At 41.2% G+C, this 20,870-nt stretch overlaps 1 protein-coding gene across 1 annotated transcript in view; it reads right to left on the bottom strand.

Annotated features, from left to right (window-relative positions):
• Positions 1-3,186: 3,186 nt before the first annotated feature.
• Positions 3,187-20,870, bottom strand: part of LOC134353480 (mucin-2-like) — a 182,926-nt gene continuing 165,242 nt past the window's right edge. The window contains exons 59-62 of the mRNA XM_063061484.1: positions 18,925-19,134; positions 7,484-7,702; positions 5,427-5,611; positions 3,187-3,372 (exon numbers count right to left, since the gene is read on the bottom strand). Of these exons, the coding sequence (XP_062917554.1) occupies positions 3,187-3,372; positions 5,427-5,611; positions 7,484-7,702; positions 18,925-19,134 (800 nt within the window). The remainder of the gene's footprint in view (positions 3,373-5,426; positions 5,612-7,483; positions 7,703-18,924; positions 19,135-20,870) is intronic.

Here is a 20,870-nt window from a genome sequence, read left to right as displayed (position 1 = left end):
ATTTTCTCAAGGGATTTTGGTTCTCAAGGGATATTGGAACTCTGATAAAGAAGAAGAGAGAGATGTATGCCATGTATAGGAAAGAAGGAGCAAATAAGGTGCTTGAGGAGTATAAAAAGTGCAAAAAAATGCTTAAGAAAGAAATCAGGAGAGCTAAAAGAAGACATGAGGTTGCTTTGGCAGTCAAGGTGAAGGATAATCCAAAGAGCTTCTACAGGTATATTAAGAGCAAAAGGATAGTAAGGGATAAAATTGGTCCTCCTGAAGATCAGAGTGGTCTGCTATGTATGGAGCCAAAAGAAATGAGGCAGATCTTAAATGGGTTTTTTGCATCTGTATTTACTAAGGAAACTGGCATGGAGTCTATGGAAATAAGGCAAACAAGTAGTGAGGTCATGGAACCTATACAGATTGAAGAGGAGGAGGTGCTTGCTATCTTGAGACAAATCAGAGTAGATAAATCCCCAGGAGCTGACAGGGTATTCCCTTGGACCTTGAAGGAGACTAGTGTGGAAACTGCAGGGGCCCTGGCAGATATATTTCAAAATGTCGGTATCTACGGGTGAGATGCCAGAGGATTGGAGGATAGCTCATGTTGTTCCGTTGTTTAAAAAAGGCTCTAAAAGTAATCTGGGAAATTATAGGCCGGTAAATTTGACGTCGGTAGTAGGTAAATTATTGGAAGGAGTACTAAGAGATAGGATCTACAAATATTTGAATAGACAGGGACTTATTAGGGAGAGTCAACATGGCTTTGTGTGTGGTAGGTCATGTTTAACCAATTTATTAAAGTTTTTCGAGGAGGTTACCAGGAAAGTGGATGTTGTCTACAAGGACTTCAGTCAGGCCTTTGACAAGGTCCCGCATGGGAGGTTATTTAGGAAGATTCAGTTGCTAGGTATTCATGGAGAGGTAGTAAATTGGATTAGACATTGGCTCAATGGAAGAAGCCAGAGAGTGGTAGTGGAGGATTGCTTCTCTGAGTGGAGGCCTGTGACTAGTGGTGTGCCACAGGGATCAGTGCTGGGTCCATTGTTATTTGTCATCTATATCAATGATCTGGATGATAATGTGGTAAATTGGATCAGCAAATTTGCTGATGATACAAAGATTGGAGGTGTAGTGGACAGTGAGGAAGGTCTTCAAAGCTTGCAGAGGGATTTGGACCAGCTGAAAAAATGGGCTGAAAAATGGCAGATGGAGTTTAATACAGACAAGTGTGAGGTATTACACTTTGGAAGGACAAACCAAGGTTGAACATACAAGGTAAATGGTAAGGCACTGTGGAGTGCAGTAGAATAGAGGGATCTGGGAATACAGATACAAAATTTCCTAGGAGTGGCGTCACGGGTAGATAGTGTCGTAAAGAGAGCTTTTGGTACATTGGCCTTTATAGATCAAAGTATTGAGTACAAGAGTTGGAATATTATAATGAGTTTGTATAAGGCATTGGTGAGGCCGAATTTGGAGTATTGTTTGCAATTTTGATCACCAAATTACAGGAAAGATATCAATAATGTTGAAAGAGTGCAGAGAAGGTTTACAAGGATGTTGCCGGGACTTGAGAAACTGAGTTACAGAGAAAGGTTGAATAGGTTAGGACTTTATTCCCTGAAGCGTAGAAGAATGAGGGGAGATTTGATAGAGGTATATAAAATTATGATGGATATAGATTGAGTGAATGCAAGCAGGCTTTTTCCACTGAGGCTAGGGGAGAAAAAACCAGAGGACATTGGTTAAGGGTGAAGGGGGAAAAGTTTAAAGGGAACATTGGGGGGGCTTCTTCACACAGAGAGTGGTAGGAGTGTGGAATGAGCTGCGAGATGAAGTGGTAAATGCAGGCTCACTTTTAACATTTAAGAAAAACTTGGACAGGTACATGGATGAGAAATGTATGGAGGGATATGGTCCAGGTGCAGGTCAGAGGAGCTAGGCAGTAAAATGGTTCGGCACAGCCAAGAAGGGCCAAAAGGCCTGTTTCTGTCCTGTAATGTTCTATGGTTCTAAGAGAAAATCTACAGATGCTGAAAATCCAAGCAACACCCAGAAAATGCTGGATGAATGCAGCGCGCCAGGCAGTATCTATGGAAAGGAGTTACGCTTGATGTTTCAGCCAAGACCGTTCAGCAGGACTGGAGAAGGGTCTCTGAAGGTCCTGCTGAAGAGTCTCAGCCCAAAACGTTGACTGTATGTTTTTCCATAGATGTTGTCTGGCCTGCTGAGTTCCTCCAGCATTTTGTGGGTGGAGGTTGAGGACCCACTCAGCAATCAAGGTTCCAATGTGTTACTGGGAGAACATCATACTGCAGAGGTGGTGTCTTTAAAATGAGACATTAAGCAAGCATTGAATTAAAACACATTTGCTTGTTCTGTAGGGGAGAGATTCAGAGCTGTAGAGCAGGAGTTCTCTAAAGTGAAAGAGCCGGCTTCAACCTGTTCAAGCACAACCTGGCAACTTGTAGTTCTTACCTACTGAAATCTAGGTCCCTTCAGAAGGAATTCTTGATGCATCCCCACATTAATTGCTTGCAAGTTATTTTGCAAGTAGTTAAGTTATCAGCAACTCATCCCCAAGAGAATTCCTTAAATACCACCAACCAGGTTGGTGAAATAATTCCACAAAATCTCTCTTCCCATCACAGATTCGCACTGGCTATGTTCTGAACCTTGGACATGGTGCTCTGATCTTCCAGACTGGAGGGAGGATTATTTTCTCAATATTCCTCACCCCCACTTCCTACCTACTGTACACCCATCACCCTGCCTCTGTCTGAATCCAGGTTTTGTTGGAGTGCAATGAGTTACATAGACAAAACCATTCAAAGATAAAGCTGAGGTAATTCAGCTGGTGGGAACTGTTCAGACACTGCATCATAAACCAAGCCAGCACAGTGAATACAGGCAACCTTTGCATTACAGGGCTATTGCTTTCCTATAAAACTGTCCATGCGTCTGTATATGCATCAAGAAAAGCAAATTTTGAAGTAGTAAGTTTTGTGTTTTTTTTTGCATAAATTCAGTGAATTTGAATCTATGTCTCAAATTTCTCTGTAGTGATTTGTGAATTCTCATTAATTTGAGGAACTGTAATCCTTAGTTTGCCTGTAACTAACAATGTGCTCCTCCAACATATTGCCTCCATCCCTCCACACATTACAGCACATTTAACTTAAGGAATGTTCTTCCTTAATACTCACAGTTACAATGATTCTGATAGCAGCAGCCAGATTGGTCATAGGTTTTACTGGGTTGCAGTCCATTTTGACAAGTGACTGGTTTAACTTTTGGACATTTCATTGGCACTATTGAAATGGTGTTATTCCCTGTACACATTCCTATTGTGCAGTTGTCAATCTTCCAAGTTTCATTCATCTGTAATTTATGGGAAGAAAATAATATTTGTAAGAACTTACCAAGTTCCTGTGGCTGAAGAGGAGATAAAACCCGTCAGTTTTGAAGCTGACTGTGCCAGGAACCACTAACTTAGATCATAACTCTAAATTGTAGGCAGGGTCAGAAGTCTCTAACAACAGGCCAGGTCTCAAAGGACTGGTGAAAATCTAAGATTGCTCTTTTCCTCAAGCAGGAAAATAAGGATTCCTGGAAACTATAGACCAGCAATTCTCATGTCAGTGATAGTGAGCTATCCGAGAAGATTCTTAGGAATAGGATTTATACAGTAAGCCTTTGGTAAACTATGGACTAATTAGGTCATTTAGCATGTCCTTTTGGGAGGTAAGTCATGTCTTACTTATGACTAAGTATTTCTGAGGAGATGACAAAGATGATAATGAAGACAGAGGCGTGAATGTTATCTGCATGGAATTTTGTAAGACCCCACAATGTCCCACATGGTAAGCTTATTCAGAAGAATAAAATGCATGGAATCAATGGTGACTTGGTTATTTAAATTCATAATTAGCCTTTCCATAGAAGACAGAGGGGAGTGGTTGATGGAATTTCTTCTAGCCAGAGCCTATGACTAGAGGTGTTCTGCAGGGATCCGTACTAGGAAATCTACTGTTTTGTGATATACAGATAAATGATCTGGATGAAAATGTGCATGGGTGGGATGGTAGCTTTGTCTATAATGTAGATGATTGCCAAAGGATACAGGAGGACATAGATCATTAAAGATATGGGTGGAGAAATAACGGGCAGCGTTTAATCTGGGGAAGTATAACATATTGTACTTTGGGAGATCAATTGTTAAGGGAAAGTACACAATTCATGGCAGGAATTTTAGCAGATCCCAAGATCAAACCTTGGTGCAACTACTTGAACGTGGTTGAATAAGTTGACAGGGTACTAAAGAAGCTGTATAGCACACTTGTCTTCATCAGTCAAGTTACATCATAGCTTCCTGAACCATGTTAGTCTTCATCTAGAATATTGTATTCAATTCTGGTTGCCCCATTACAGGAAGAACGTAGAGTCTTTGAAAAGGGTGCTCAAGAGGTTTACAAGGATACTGTCTGGATAAGCAAACGTGCAGTAAAGAGAGTTTGAACAAACTAGGATCGTTTTCTCTGAAACAGTGGAGGCTGAGCGGAGATCTGATAAAAAAAAAAGGTAATGAGAGGAATAGATAACATAAAAAGATGACATCATTTTCCCAGGATTCTAATGTCTAAAACTAGAGGGCATGCATTTAAGGAGAGAAGGGTTAAATTCAAAGGGTATGTGAGGATATTTTCTGGTGGAGGCCTGGAATGTGCTACCAGGAGTCAGGAGTGGTGGTGGAGGCAGATAGGATAGAACTGTTGAAGAAGCTCTTAGATGTGTACATGAATGTGCAGAGAATAGAAGGATATGAACCATGTGCAGCCAGTGAGGAGCAGTTTAAATAATTAGCTTAATTATTTGGGGGCAACATGATGGGTTGAAGGTCCTGTACTGTTCTATGTTTTAAGAACAGTATAGACAGTATAGATAACCAAATATATATATATATAGATATAAAGAGAAAGAGATAGAAAATTTTGTGATGAGGGCTAGAAAGAGGATGTTCCCGGATTTCCCTTAAAACTATTTCCTTTGAAATACCGTACTGTGACTTAGGCTAAATGGCTTATTAAAGTTTTCTGAAGACATGTACGTTGAAAGTAATTGGTCAAGAAAACTATGAACTTGAAACAAAAAGAGGATTCTTTGATGCTCCAATTGGACTAGGCAAAAGAACCAATAGGCGAAAAACATGCTAATATTTTTATGCTGTTATAAAACCTTATAACCTCAATCAGCACTTGAGATTTTTCAAGTCACCAAGATTTTTGTCATGGCCCCAATAGTTTTATCACTTGCTTTACTCAATAAACCTGGGTGCATCTCACCAGGGGTTCCTGGGGACTTACCAGCCTTAATATTCATCAATACAGCAACACCTCCTTCTAACGACAATTACTAATATCACAAAGATTACTCACAGCTCTAGGTGGGTGGAGAGCTGAGCAACCACTCGGAGTTGTTGTTGGTACAGGTGACTCTGTGGCTGGTGGAGATGACGTGCTGGTTACACATGGTATCGTGTGTTTCACAATTTCACAGGTCTTGGAACAGAACCCAAAATAACACCAGCCTGCTTTATCACTGGTATAGTAGATTTTCTTTCCTGGAAAGAAATACAGACATAAATTCTGTAAGTCTTGAAAACACTGCATTACAGCATTTAGGTAAAAATATAGTCCCTTATACTACATTTGACACATTGCATCACAGGGAATACCTATTTATATGTTGTACGTTGGAATATTAATTGGTATATTTGGGATCCAAATCTCACACACAACAATTATGAATTGCACCTCTTCTTCAGGTCAATTGTTTTACTTGTTGCGGTGAGGACAGAGACATGAATAACTATGGTCAGGTATAGTATGTAGAGAGGACAAAATTGCAAGCTTTTAATAGTTATTGTATTTGCCAGGGAACATTATCTGCAGCAATTGTTCATGGTCCCCTCTGAGTTAGGAGTTATCATCACTGCAATAGAGCTGGCTTTGCATTTTTGAATTCAGCATCCTCCATATCCTCCTTGGTGAACACACGTGACTAATGTTCACTTAGGACTTCACCCACATCTCCTGGCTTCACTTATAATTTGCTCTCCTGGTTCCAATGGACATCATACACTTTGCCCAGGTGCTCTCTTGATCCTAATGAACATGGAATGACTTCAGATTTCTCAGTATATTTCATGATTTTGTGTGCATTCCTAATTTCCTTAAGTACTCATTTATCCCTGAGTAATGGTACTGGTACTGGTTTATTATTACCACATATACCAAGTTACAGTGAAAAGCTTCTCTTCTATTCTGATCATTACATAGCTTTTGAAAAGTTTTGACATATTTTGAGAAGATAACGAAGTTGACTGATAATACCAGGTAGCAGAAACTGTCTACATAAAGCAACACTCACAACACGCTGGAGGAACTCAGCAGTTCGAGCAGCAACCATGGAAACGATCAGTCGACGCTTCGGGCCGGAACCCTTTGTCAGGACTGTAGAGGGAAGGGGCAGAGGCCCTATAAAGAAGGTGGGGGGAGGGTGGGAAGAAGGCTGGTAGGTGCCGGGTGAAAAACCAGTAAGGGGAAAGATCAAGGGGTGGGGGAGGGGAAGCAGGGAGGGGATAGGCAGGAAAGGTGAAGAAGGAATAGGGGAAAACACAATGGGTAGTGGAAGGAGGTGGAACCATGAGGGAGGTGATAGGCAGCTGGGAGGGGGCAGAGTGAAACTGGGATAGAGGAAGGGAGGGGGAGGGAATTACCGGAAGTTGGAGAATTCTATGTTCATACCAAGGGGCTGGAGACTACCCAGACGGTATATGAGGTGTTGCTCCTCCAACCTGAGTTTAACCTCATCATGGCAGTAGAGGAGGACATGTACGGACATATCTGAATGGGAATGGGAAGCAGCTTCTTGTCCAACTGGAACATGGCAGACCTGAATTCTGATCAGCTGTCTTTAAACAATTTCCCGCATGAGACCCGTGGACTTTTCTGATAACAGCTGCTCCCAACAAATTCCTGGCAGCTTCAGTGTGACAATGTAGTAACTTACCCTTCTCGAATGTCATCATTGACAATAAAATCCAGACATGCTTAGTGATTTTACTTACGTGCTACCTGTCCATTTACGCCTGTGTTCTATGGGAACAAGGCCAGAACAGGAAACAAACAACTAAAGTAAAAGTCATAATAAACAAAGAGAAGTACACGACTGAGGTAGATGACTTCACACATGGGAAGAGAAGTAAGTCCCGCTTCTACTGCTCTGGACCATGCGTACAGTAACTGTGGAAATTACATGAAACAGTAATTTGTATCATTTCACCTGCCAAGCTTGTATAAACGTCTTAAAAACAGTCATGGAGTGTGACACAAGTTCTGAAAGGGATTGGATTGTCACGGGAATGGTATGATTCAATGATTGTTTTCCTTAGTTACTTATTCTAGATGCTATCAACAGCCAATATACTTACCTGGTAATATTAATTTCTCATTGACTATGCAGGTGCAGTTTGATGTAGCTGGTGGACTGAGAGTTGTAGATTCGACTGTTGTGGATTTGGCTGTACTGGATGCAGTGAATGGAGAGGTAGTGTCACACTGTCTCGAAGATGTCACAATCTTACAACCTGGAGTGCATTGCACATAAGTGCATTGGCCTGATTTATCATCAGAAGTCACGATGACCTGCCCTGCATGCCAAAGCAACAGAAATTATGCTTTATATGTGAATTAAGTTTGTACAAGAAAAAAACTGTCATATTATAAAAAGAGAAGGCACTTTCAGTATTCATTCTTCAGGCATCAGTATTACTGCTGATATTATGTATTGGATCATTGGGCCCTCTCTCAGTGAAGGTGGGACCTGTACATACAGGATGGTTTTCATCTGAACTGGAGGGACATCGATATAATTGTGGGAAGGTTTGTCAGTGCTACTCCGGGGGATGGGGTTTAAACTGGCATTGTAGGGATTTGGAAACCAGAGTGCCAGGGCAAACAGTGGAGTCGTTGTGGGGAAAAATGTTGTTAAATGTACACACAAAGATATGATGATGGGAATATTCTAAATTGCAGTATTTTAGGCAAGGCAGATGAGCTAAATGCATGGATCACCACATGGAATAATGACATTGCAGCCATAAGTGAGACTTGGCTGCAGGCGGGGCAGGACTGACAGCTCAACGTTTCATGATTCTGTTGTTGTAGACAGGATAAGGTGGCCGGTAGAAGAAATGTCACTACAGTCTATTGAGGCTATTTGGCTGGAACTGAGGAATAAGTAATGAATAAACATGAGAAGATCTGCAGATGCTGGAAATCCACAGCAACACACAGAAAATGCTGGAGAAACTCAGGAAGTCAGGCAGCATCTATGGAAAGGAATATTCATATCCCGAAGAAGGGTCTCGGCCCTAAATATTGACGATCTATTCATTTCTATGGATGCTGCTTGAGCTGCAGAGTTCCTCCAGCATTTTTGTGTGCATTGCAATAAGTAACGGATGGCCATGTTAATGGAATTGTTAGAGACATCTAAAACTCAGTAGGATTTAGAAGAGTAAATTTGCAGAGAGACCACAGACACTATAAGAAGAATAAGGTTGTGATAATAGGTGATTTTAACTTTCTACATATTGACTGGGACTCCCATACTGTAAAAGAGCTCAATGGACAAAGTTTTTCAGATGTGTTCAGGGAAGTTTTCTTCGTCAATATACAGGTATAGAGTTCCAAATGAGAGAGTGCAATATCGGATCTCTTACTGGGACTGATTGAAGCCCTGGTTAAGAAGGTTGTGCGTATCAGATATAGGCAGCAAGGAAGAAATGAGGTATTTGAGGAGTATAATAGGTGATTTTAACTTTATATATGACTCTGATAAAAATTCACGAAAACAAAGGAGATCAGGAGGTTTAGAAGGAGGCATGCGGTTGCTCTAGCAGACAAGATGAAAGAGAATTCCAAGGGCTGGTAAGATAGGTGGCTGGTAAGATGTAAGATGATAGGTGCTGTTGTGGATAATGAAGTAGGTTTTCAAAGCTTGCAGAGAGATTTAGGCTAGTTAGAAGAGTGGGCTGAAAGATGGCAGATGGGGTTTAATGCTGAAAAATGTGAGGTGCTACATTTTGGTAGGACTAATCAAAATAGGACATAAATGGTAAATGCTGGAATGCTGTAGAACAGAGGGATCTAGGAATAATGGTGCATAGTTCCCTGAAGGTGGAATCTCATGTGGATAGGGTGGTGAAGAAACCTTTTGGTATGCTGGCCTTTATTAATCACAGCATTGAGTATAGGAGTTGGGATGTAATGTTGAAATTGTATAAGGCATTGGTAAGGCCAAATTTGGAGTATTGTGTACAGTTTTGGTCACCAAATTATAGGAAAGATGTCAATAAAATTGAGAGAGTACAGAGGAGATTTACTAAAATGTTGCCTGGGTTTCATCTCCTAAGTTACAGAGAAAGGTTGAACAAGTTAGGTCTTTATTTTTCAGAGCGTAGAAAGTTGAGGGGGGACTTGATAGAGGTGTTTAAAATTATGAGGGGGATTGATAGAGTTGACGTGGATAGGCTTTTTCCATTGAGAATGGGGGAGATTCAAACAAGAGGACATGAGTTGAGAGTTAAAGGGCAAAAGTTTAAGGGTAACATGAAGGAGTATTTCTTTACTCAGAGAGTGGTAGCTGTGTGGAAAGAGCTTCCAGCAGAAGTGGTTGAGGCAGGTTTGATGTTGTCACTTAAAGTTAAATTGGATAGATATATGGACAGGAATGGAATGGAGGGTTATGGGATGAGTGCATGTCGGTGGGACTAGGTGAGAGTAAGAGTTCGGCACGGACTAGAAGGGCCGAGATGGCCTGTTTCCGTGCTGTAATTGTTATATGGTTATATGGCTTCTACAGATATATTAAGAGCAAAGGGATAGCATGGGACAACATTAGTGGGCTTGAAAATCAGCTTGGTGATCTCCCTTGCAGCTGAAAGAGATGGGGGGAGATCTGAAGTGGATAAATCTGTATTTACTCAGAAGATGGACACAGAAACTATAGAACAGAGGCAAAACAGCAGTAGGGTCATGGACTGTATATAGACTACAGAGGAGGAGATGCTTGCTGTCTTGGGCAAATTAGGGTGGATAAATCCAAAGGGCCTGACGATGTATAATCTTGAACCTTGTGGAACCCTACTGCAGAAATTGCAGAGGCACTACCACAGGTATTTAAAGTGTCCTTAGCCATGGTACCACAGGATTGGAGTATAGCTAATGTTCTTCTGTTGTTTAAGAACAGCTCCAAGAATATGCCAGGATATTATAGGCTGGTGATCCTGACGTCAGTAGTGGGTTAGTTACTGAAAGGTACTCTGATACACAAGTATTTGGAGAGACAGTGACTGATTAAGGATTGACTTGGTAGGTCATGTCTACTTATTCCTGCAGATTTTTTCGAGGTGGTTACAAGGAAATTTATTGAAGGAAAGTCAGTGAATGTTGTCTACATGGGCTCTAGCAAGGCCTTTGACAAGGTCTCACAAGGGACATTCGTTAAGAAGTTTCAGTCACCTGTATTCAGGATGAGGTAGTAAGTTGGATTTGATATTGGCTTCACAGTAAAAGTGAGAGAGCGGTAGTAGATAGTTTCCTCTTTGAGTAGAGGCCTGTAACTAGTGGTATTCTGCAGAGGTTGGTGTTTGTTACCTACATCAATGATCTGGATGATAATATGGCAACTGGATCATCAAATTTGCAGATGGCAAGATTGAGGGAGTAATTGCACAGTGAGCAGCAGAGCACCGAGCAGTGCAGTAGAGCAGAGGGATCTGGGAATACATTGAAAGTGGCATCACAGGCAAATGGGGTCATAAAAAAAGCTTTCAGCACATTGGTCTTCAGAAATCAGAGCGCTGAGTACAGGAGTTGGGAAGCTATACTGAAGTTGTAAAAGATGTTGCCAAGGCCCAACCTGCAGTATGCAGTTCTGGTCACCTACAGGAAATATATCAATACAATTGAATGAGTACAGAGAAAATTTACAAGGATACTACCTAGTTTGGAGGACCAGTGTTATGGGAAAAGGTTGAATATGTTGAGATTTCACTTCCTGAAACACAGGACAATGAGGGGGTATTTGATTGAGGTATATGAAATTATGAGGGGTATAGATAAGGCAAACAGGCTTTACCCATTGAAGTTGGGGGAGACGAGAACCAGAGGTCACGTGAAAGGTGAAATGCACAAGGGGAAGAAGAAGGAAACCTCTTCGCTCAGAGGGTTGTGACAGTGTGAACCGAGCTGTCAGCAGGTTCAATTTCAACATTTCAGAAAAGTACATAGATGGAAGGAGTATGGAGGGCAATGGTCTAGGTACAGGTCAATTGCACAAGCTAGAATAATAGTTTAGGCTGGAAGACATGGGTTGTTTCTCTACTATAGTTCTCCATGACTCTCTGGCTTCACTACCTATTGTGGACACTAGGAATAGCTGAACAACGTTTGAACAAACAGTTTTCCACTTCATGTTCATGATATTGGCAACTCCGTCTATATCATAATATGATCTTATTTTTGTATGTAATGTGAAACATGGCAAGTCATCGCAGAGCTCAGCAGTTGCAAGCAGGAAGCATCCAGTTAAGTCGAAGCAAATGTATTGCAGTTACGATATGGCATCTAGTTTTGATACCACATTATAGGAAGAATATCTTTATGGAGAGGGTACACAAGAACATTAAGGTGAACCAGTCTAGATTATGGGCATGTGCTATCAGGAGAGTTTGTTCCAATTTGCGATGCTTTCTCTGATATCTCAGAAGCTGGTGGGTGATCTGATTCACAGTTCTCAGATTATAGATAGAGTAGACAGCATGTATAGTTTTCTCAAGGTCTAAATCTCTAAAAACAGAGTTCGTACATTTCAATTCAGAGGGGATCAGTTCAAAGGGGAGATATATAGAGTAAGTATATTTACACAGAGAATATGGGTGCCTGGAACACACTTCCAAGATATTAGAGGCAGTAAGTGTATTGAAGGTGTTTCCAAGTACAAGCTTTAACATGCAGGGATTACAAAAATTTGCACATGTGCAGTCAGGAGGTACCAGATTAGTTAAGTATATACTGCAGCTACATTTAGTTTATTTAACATCATGATAGGAAATACAAGTGCCTGTACCATACCATTCTATATTCTATCTTTTAATTAAGATTTTGAAACAAATTAACACACAAAGTTAAATAAAAAGCATTGAAGCATTGAAAACATTTCCACAGTAACTCAATAATGCTCAAATTTTGGATTGGACAATCAACTTCACAATCTGGAGGTGCGAATATCATTTTATCAACTATTCTCAACACCAGTATTGTCTGAATGATCCTTGCGCAAACAGCTCTCAACTTTATGAAACCACTTCCATTTCCAGAAGAAGATAGCACCAGTGAGTAACACGAGCAAGGTTGATAGTCTTCAGATGGATTACTAAACTACAGTACTTCCTTCATTTTGTTTACTTTATCTTTTTTTTCAGATGTGGTTCTGGAGCCTGTGAGTTACATTTTGGTGGTGTGTTTTTAGGCCGACTGAGTGATCTGGCATTTTGCTGTCTCCATGGGAGTTTGCGAGGTTTCCAGTGACGTAGTGCCTGGAGACTGGGTGCAAGTCTATGATCAACCCCATTTCTCACTGATCTTGCTGATTAAAGCGTTGAGGGAGATTTAAATTAACGAGGACGAGTTGGAAGGTGAATGGGTGTTTGGCACCATCGATATGTGTGTGAAAGGTCTCTCTCTCTCTCTCTCTCACAAACTGCTCCTGGAGGAAGCTGCCTACCTATAAAAGCTCTCTCTCTCTCACCCACCCCCCTCTTCTCGATGCTAGAGTCCATGGGTCTTGGGCAAGATTTAATCTAAGCGATTTGTGGATTGGACTCTGTAGTTCACATTAGGATGAGATTCTGGTTTTTGGTTGCTCTTTTTTATTGTTGCTGTTTTATGTGATTTTGATTGGGACGGACCTGCAGATAGTAAGGAACACAGCGCAGGATTGAACTGAACTGAGCTGATCTGAATATGCCTGGACTCTTTCAATGCCTTTGTGATTTGGTGTTTTGAATTCTGTTTTTTGTTTTTTTTGCAGTTTGTGTGGATTTGATGTTATTCTTTAAAAGAGTTCTTTGTTTCGTGGCTGACCATGGGAAAATGAATCTCAGGGTTCTATACTGCTTCCATACTTTGTTAATAAAGGTACTTTGAACTTTTAACTTTACTATCTGTGTCCACAAGTGGAATTGGAGGTGTTGTAAGTTACAACACAACAAAGTTGCTTGTTTGAGTGTGTAATGTTGGGTAAGGTTCTGAACATGCACAGTTTTCAGTATTATTTTTGCTCAGTTACACAGTGTTTACTTGAATGCCACATGTTAGACTGTGAATGACACGATGCAAAGAACCTGTCATCAATGCTTCTGCTACTGGCAACTTTCGAACATAATGTCAAATCTGGCATTTCATCAAAGAACATAGCAATGGGAAGCAGGAGGCATCAATTCAAGTTGAACGAAATGTCCCGCAGTTCTGTTACACCCTTATAGAAAGAATGTGAAGTGTGCAGAGTGTGCAAGAAACTGTTTGGATTATGTCTATGTACAATAAGGACAGTTTGGCCAAATCTGTGATGGATTCTCTGATGCCTAAATCTCAAACTAACAGAGTTCAAGCAATTCAGGTGAAAAGTGATCAGTTCAAAGGAGTTGTGTAGTGAGTGTTTTTACCGTGAGAGGGTGGTGCCCTGTAATAGAGGGACCCTGGACATGCAGAAAATGCCAGAATGTGCAGTTGTGCACACTGATGTATGACATTGCATAAGTTTACAAATACATTTAACTTGTTTGGCACATCATCCTGGTCCAAATTAACTATGCCTGTGGCAAAGTCTTGCATGTTCTGTTTTTTAATTAAGACCTTGAAACTATTTATCTCGCGTAGTAAAAAAACAATGCAGTAGATTTCCACCATCATTCAAAAATGTTCAAAATTTAGATTGGACTATTAGCTTCATCATCTGATCTATTTTACCACACAATCATCTTTTAGAGAAGACATTATTGTCAAATCCCTTCATGGAATCGTGAATGAATCCAGTTTTAAGATGGCACTACCAAAGATGTGCGACAACACACTGGTAGTTCGAAAACAAATGAATTCAATTAAGCCATTAACAATAACGCTTTTTTTAAAAAAAGTAAATGGTGGTAAACTATCCCCGCAAGCAATGAAGAAGCAAGTAAAAGTAAAGCGAATTAGCGGGATGTGCCCTGCTGGTGTTCTGTAAGACTGACACACTTGGGATTGCACCCTTGCAGGTTGGAGTGAACAATTCACAGAACATAGAACATAGAATATAGAACATAGAATAGTACAGCACAGTACAGACCCTTCAGCCCACAATGTTGTGCCAACCCTTAAACCCTGCCTCCCATATAACCCCCCACCTTAAATTCCTCTGTATACCTGTCTAGTAGTCTCTTAAATTTCACTAGTCTCTCTGCCTCCACCACTGACTCAGCAGTGCATTCCACGCACCAACCACTCTCTGAATAAAAAACCTTCCTGTAATATCGCCCTTGAAATTCCCACCACTTACCTTAAAGCCATGTCATCTTGTATTGAGCAGTGCTGGCTTGGGGAAGAGGCATTGGCTGTCCACTCTATCTATTCCTCTTAATATCTTGTATACCTCTATCATGTCTCCTCTCATCCTCCTTCTCTCCAGAGAGTAAAGCTCTTGCTCCCTTAATCCCTTATAGAGCTGCATCATTACCTTGCGAATCTTAAACTCTATTCCTTGACTTATGGAAGCTAACACCCCATAAGCTTTCTTAACTACCCTATCTACCTGTGAGGCAACTTTCAGGGATCTGTGGACATGTATCCCCAGAGCCCTCTGCTCCTCCACACTAACAAGTATCCTGCCATTTACTTTGTACTCTGCCTTGGAGTTTGTCCTTCCAAAGTGTACCACCTCACACTTCTCTGGGTTGAACTCCATCTGCCACTTCTCAGCCCACTTCTGCATCCTATCAAGTCTCTCTGCAATCTCCGACAATCCTCTATACTGCCCACAACACCACCAACCTTTGTGTCATCTGCAAACTTGCCAACCCACCCTTCTACCCCACATCCAGGTTGTTAATAAAAATCACGAAAAGTAGAAGTCCCAGAATAGATCCTTGTGGGACACCACTAGTCACAATCCTCCAATCCAAATGTACTCCCTCCACCATGACCCTCTGTCTTCTGCAGTCAAGCCAATTCTGAATCCACCTGGTCAAACTTCCCTGGATCACATGCCTTCTGACTTTCTGAACAAGCCTACCCTGTGGAACCTTGTCAAATGCCTGACTAAAATCCGTATAGATCACATCCACGGCACTATCCTCATCTATATGCCTGGTCACCTCCTCAAAGAACTCTATCAGGCTTGTTAGACACGATCTGCCCTTCACAAAGCCATGCTGACTGTCCATGATCAGACCATGATTCTCTAAATGCTCATACATCCTATCCCTAAGAATCTTTTCCAACAGCTTTCCCACCACAGACGTAAGGCTCACTGGTCTATAATTACCCGGACTATCCCTACTACCTTTTTGAACAAGGGGACAACATTCGCCTTCCTCCAATCCAGTACCATTCCCATGGACAATGAGGACATAAGGATCCTAGCCAGAGGCTCAGCAATCTCCTTCCTCGCCTCGTGGAGCAGCCTGGGGAATAATCTGTCAAGCCCCGGGGACTTATCCGTCCTAATGTATTTTAACAACTCCAACACCTCCTCTCCCTTAATATTAACATGCTCCAGAACATCAACCTCACTCATATTGTCCTCACCGTGATCAAGTTCCCTCTCATTGGTGATTACCGAAGAGAAGTATTCATTGAGGACCTCGCTCACTTCCACAGACTCCAGGCACATCTTCCCACCTTTGTTTCTAATCAGTCCTACTTTCACTCCTGTTATCTTTTTGTTCTTCACATAACTGAAGAATGCCTTGGGGTTTTCCTTTACTCTACGCGCCAAGGCCTTCTCATGCCCCCTTCTTGCTCTCCTCAGCCCCTTCTTAAGCTCCTTTCTTGCTATCCTAAATAGACCCATCTGATCCTTGCTTCCTAAACCTCATGTATGCTGCCTTCTTCCACCTGACTAGATTTTCCACCTCACTTGTCACCCATGGTTCCTTCACCCTACCATTCTTTATCTTCCTCACCAGGACAAATATATCCCTAACATCCTGCAAGAGATCCCTAAACATCGATCACATGTCCATAGTACATTTCCCTGCAAAAACATCATCGCAATTCACACCCGCAAGTTCTAGCTTTATAGCCTCATAATTTGCCCTTCCCAATTAAAAATTTTCCTGTCCTCTCTGATTCTATCCTTTTCCATGATAATGCTAAAGGCCAGGAGCGGTGGTCACTGTCCCCCAGATGCTCACCCACTGAGAGATATGTGACCTGACCCAGATTGTCACCTAATACTAGATCTAGTATGGCATTCCCCCTAGTCGGCCTGTCAACATACTGTGACAGGAATCCATCCTGGACACACTTAACAAACTCTGTCCTGTCTAAACCCTTGGAACTAATCAGGTGCTAATCAATATTAGGGAAGTTAAAGTCACCCATGATAACAACCCTGTTATTTTTGCACCTTTCCATAATCTGCCTCCCAATCTGCTCCTCGGTATCTCTGCTGCTACCAGGGGGCCTATAGAATACTCCCAAAAGAGTAACTGCTCTCTTCTTGTTCCTGACTTCCATGCATACTGACTCAAAAGGGGATCCTGCTACATTACCCACCCTTCTGTAGCTGTAATAGTATCCCTGACCAGTAATGCCATCCCACCTCCCCTTTCCCCCCTCTCTATCCCTTTTTAAAGCACTGAAATCCAGGAATATTGAGAATCCATTCCTGCCCTGGTGCCAGCCAAGTCTCTGTAATAGCCACTACATCATAATTCCATGTAGGTATCCAAGCTCTCAGTTCATCACCTTTGTTCCTGATGCTTCTTGCATTGAAGTACACGCACCTGATGATGTTGTGTGTGAAGGACGAGAAGTGTGTGCAGTTACTATTACAAGGAGAAGGTGCTCAAATAGCTGAAAGACCTAAAAGTACACAAGTCACCCAGACCAGGTGAACTGAACACTAGGGTTCTGAAAGAAGTGACGTTTGAGAATGTGGGAGCATTAGAAATGATCTTTCAAAAATGATTGTACTCTGTCATGGTCCCAAAGGACTGGAAAATTCCAAATGTCACTCCACTCTTTACGAAAGTAGGAAGGCAGTAGAAAGGAAATTCTAGACCGTTTAGCCTGATCTCAGTGTTTGGGAAGATGATAGAGTCAATTGTTAAGGATGAGGTGATGGAGTACTTGGTGACACAGGAAAAGATAGGACAAATTCAGCATGGTTTCGTTCAGGGAAAATCTTGCCTGATGAACGTGTTGGAATTCTCTAAGATGATAAGAAGAATGGGTAAGAAAATGGCAAATGAAATATAATGTTGGAACATGCATGATCATGCACTTTGGTAGTAGAAATAAATGGGCAGACTATTTTTTAAGTGGGGTGAAACTCAGAATCAGAATCAGAATCAGGTTCATTATCACCGACATATGATGTGAAATTTGTTAACTTAGCAGCAGCAGTTCAATGCAATACATAATCTAGCAGAGAGAAGAAGAAAAATAATAACTAAAATAAAAATAATAAATAAACAAGTAAATCAATTAGATTTATTGAATAGATTTTTTAAAAATCTGCAAAAACAGAAATACTGTATATTAAAAAGTGAGGTAGTGTCCAAAGCACCAGTGTGCATTTAGGAATCAGATGGCAGAGGGGAAGAAGGAAAGAGTTAACATTCATGCCGCAACTGCTATATTCAAGGACAGGCTGCTAATCACCGACGATAAATATTCCTGGTATGGAAACACAGTCTATATCGTCATGTCATGTCAGTGTTGAGAGACTGGGAAATCTAGCATCTCATCCACAGCAATTTGAAGTCAGCAATTGGAATCCTGTGTTCATGATGAAGCAAGAGTATTGAAGTCATGTATCCAATTCTCTTCCCCACTTATAGAAAGAAACTGAAGGCTGTGTAGATGTCGAAAGCAGGTGTATGACAGACTTCTATTAATTACGAACATGTTCCATGAGATTAATTTGGCTCACCCGATGTTGCCTTCTGGTGCCCTGGAAAATCTAGAGGAGCATTAGATGTTGTCTGAGAAGTTAGGAGGGAGTAAATTGAAGACTATAATGTAAAGAGTGCAATAGCTAGAGTATACAGTGGACATCTGTTTTGCAAGTTCCAAATCTTTATAAACAGAATCAAGCATTTCAGGTGTGTGAGGATATATTCAGAGGAGCTGAATACAGTGAGTGCATTTACTGAGAGAGTGAGGGGGGGATGGTTTTCACTTTCATGATGGTAGAGGTGGCAAATAAAATAGAGGCGTTTCAAAGGATTCGAGACCAGTACTGAATATGCAGAGAATTGAACAATGTGGAGCTGAGCACACTGCGGTTCCATATTGCTTCTGTTGATCAGAAACTTAACTTGTTTGGGGCATCATCATGGCAGTAAACAACTATCCACATTGCACGTTCTTATACATTACATTTTTCAATGGACTCCTGAATCTACTTAACACACAAGTCTGTAAAACAATGAAATAAATTTCCACTGTGATTCAATTATATTCAAGGTTTGGAATGAACCATGACCTTCACAAGTTTATTCATTGTGCCACTGAAAACAAACTTCAAAGGGAAAAATTACTGTTAAATCACTTCAAGGAATTGTGTACGTCACAGCACAGTTGTTACAAATAATCTTACCAGGTGCCATTTTTTGTCCAGCTGCGTGACAGCTACAGGTTGTTGTTCCTGGTGTTATTGGAGTTACAGTTACTACTGTAGAAGTTGTGGGTTCTGGGCTGGTGGTCGTACTTTCACATCTTCCGGTATACTTCATAATTTCGCAATCCGTAGTGCAGAGTGTGAAGTTGCAGAGGCCTGATTTCCCTGCAGACGTCACAATCGCCTGACCTGGTGACAAAAAAAAGAGAATCATTCTATTTATTGTGTATTTAAAACAAAATCTTGCATCGATAAAACAGCTTCATTCAGTTGAAAGTATTGAAAATGGTTCCAGAGCCATGAATATCAATTCACAAATAATAACGCACACAAGGAGTTTCTGGACAAAACTACTGTAGACGGCGTGCAATTATATGGTACCACTCAACTATCTGAGTGTACAGTCTGTATTGAGACGGTGGAAGTGACAACGAGGCAAAGTGATTTGTTTTATTGTGTGTTGTTGGGTGATCTACTGATTATACACATTTCTGATGAGTACTTTGCTCAATAGCAAAGAGTTTACTTCAATGCTCTAAGTGCTATATTCAATATATGTGCAGGCTGTAGGGCACAGACGATCAATATTCCTGGTATTGGCAACACTGTCTACATCGTCATGACATGTCACTTTTGAAAAGAACGTGAAATCTGCCATCTCATCCACAACAATTTGAAGTCAGCAATTGGAAGCACGAGTTCTTGTTGAAGCAAGTCTATTGAAATAATGGATCCAAATCTTTTACCCATTTATTCTAAGAAACCGAAAGTTGGTGAAGAATGCAAAGAAAGTCTTTGGCAGAATTTGGTTGATTATGCCCATGTACCATGAGAAGAATTTGGCTAAAACTGTGTTGCATTTATTGGGTACCCTTGAAAATTTGCAGTTGCTTCATCTGAAATCTCCGAGTCTGATGAGTGATCTAATTTAAGATTATGATGTAAAGAATGTCAGAGACGAAGGAAACATTGCATATCTTCCTTGAACTTCCAGATCTCTAAGAACATGAATCAAGCACTTCAGGAGTGTGAGGATCCATTGGGAGAAGCTGCATAGAGTGCACAGCTACAATGAGAGTGTGGTGGCCCGTTATTCACTTCCACGATGTTTGAGGTGTCAAATACAGGATAGGTGCTTCAAAAGATCTGAGACGACTAGTGACAACGGAGAAAGTGAAACAACGTTGAACTGTGCATGCCGAGGTTCTACATTAATTAACTTTAGAAGTTTGTTTAACTTAGTTTTCAATTATCTGGGTTCAAAATGTGAAGAAAAAAAGGATGACAGGAGTGAAGTTAGGACCGATTAGAGATAAAGGTGGGAAGATGTGCCTGGAGGCTGTGGAAATGAGCGAGGTCCTCAATGAATACTTCTCTTCGGTATTCACCAATGAGAGGGAACTTGATGATGGTGAGGACAATATGAGTAAGGAAGATGTTCTGGAGCATTCTGATATTAAGGGAGAGGAGGTGTTGGAGTTTTAAAATACATATGGACAGATAAGTCCCCGGGGCCTGATGGAATATTCCCCAGGCTGCTCCACGAGGTGAGAGAAGAGATCGCTGAGCCTCTGGCTAGGACCTTTATGTCCTCATTGTCCAGGGTAATGGTACCGGAGGATTGGAGGGAGGCGAATGTTGTTCCCTTGTTCAAAAAAGTAGTAGGGATAGTCCAGATAATTATAGACCGATGAGCCTTATGTCTGTGGTGGGAAAGCTGTTGGAAAAGATTCTTAGAGATAGGATCTATAGGCATTTAGAGAATCATGGTCTGATCAGGGACAGTCAGCATGGCTTTGCGAAGGGCAGATCGTGTCTAACAAGCCTGACAGAGTTCTTTGAGGAGGTGACCAGGCATATAGATGAGGGTAGTGCAATGGATGTGATCTATATGGATTTTAATAATAAGGCTTATTCAGAAAGTT

This window comes from Mobula hypostoma, chromosome 11 (genome assembly GCF_963921235.1).
Source record: "Mobula hypostoma chromosome 11, sMobHyp1.1, whole genome shotgun sequence".
Classification (NCBI taxonomy): Eukaryota; Metazoa; Chordata; class Chondrichthyes; order Myliobatiformes; family Myliobatidae; genus Mobula; species Mobula hypostoma.
Note: the sequence above shows the minus strand (reverse complement) of the source record. Positions and strands in the feature narration are given on the sequence as shown.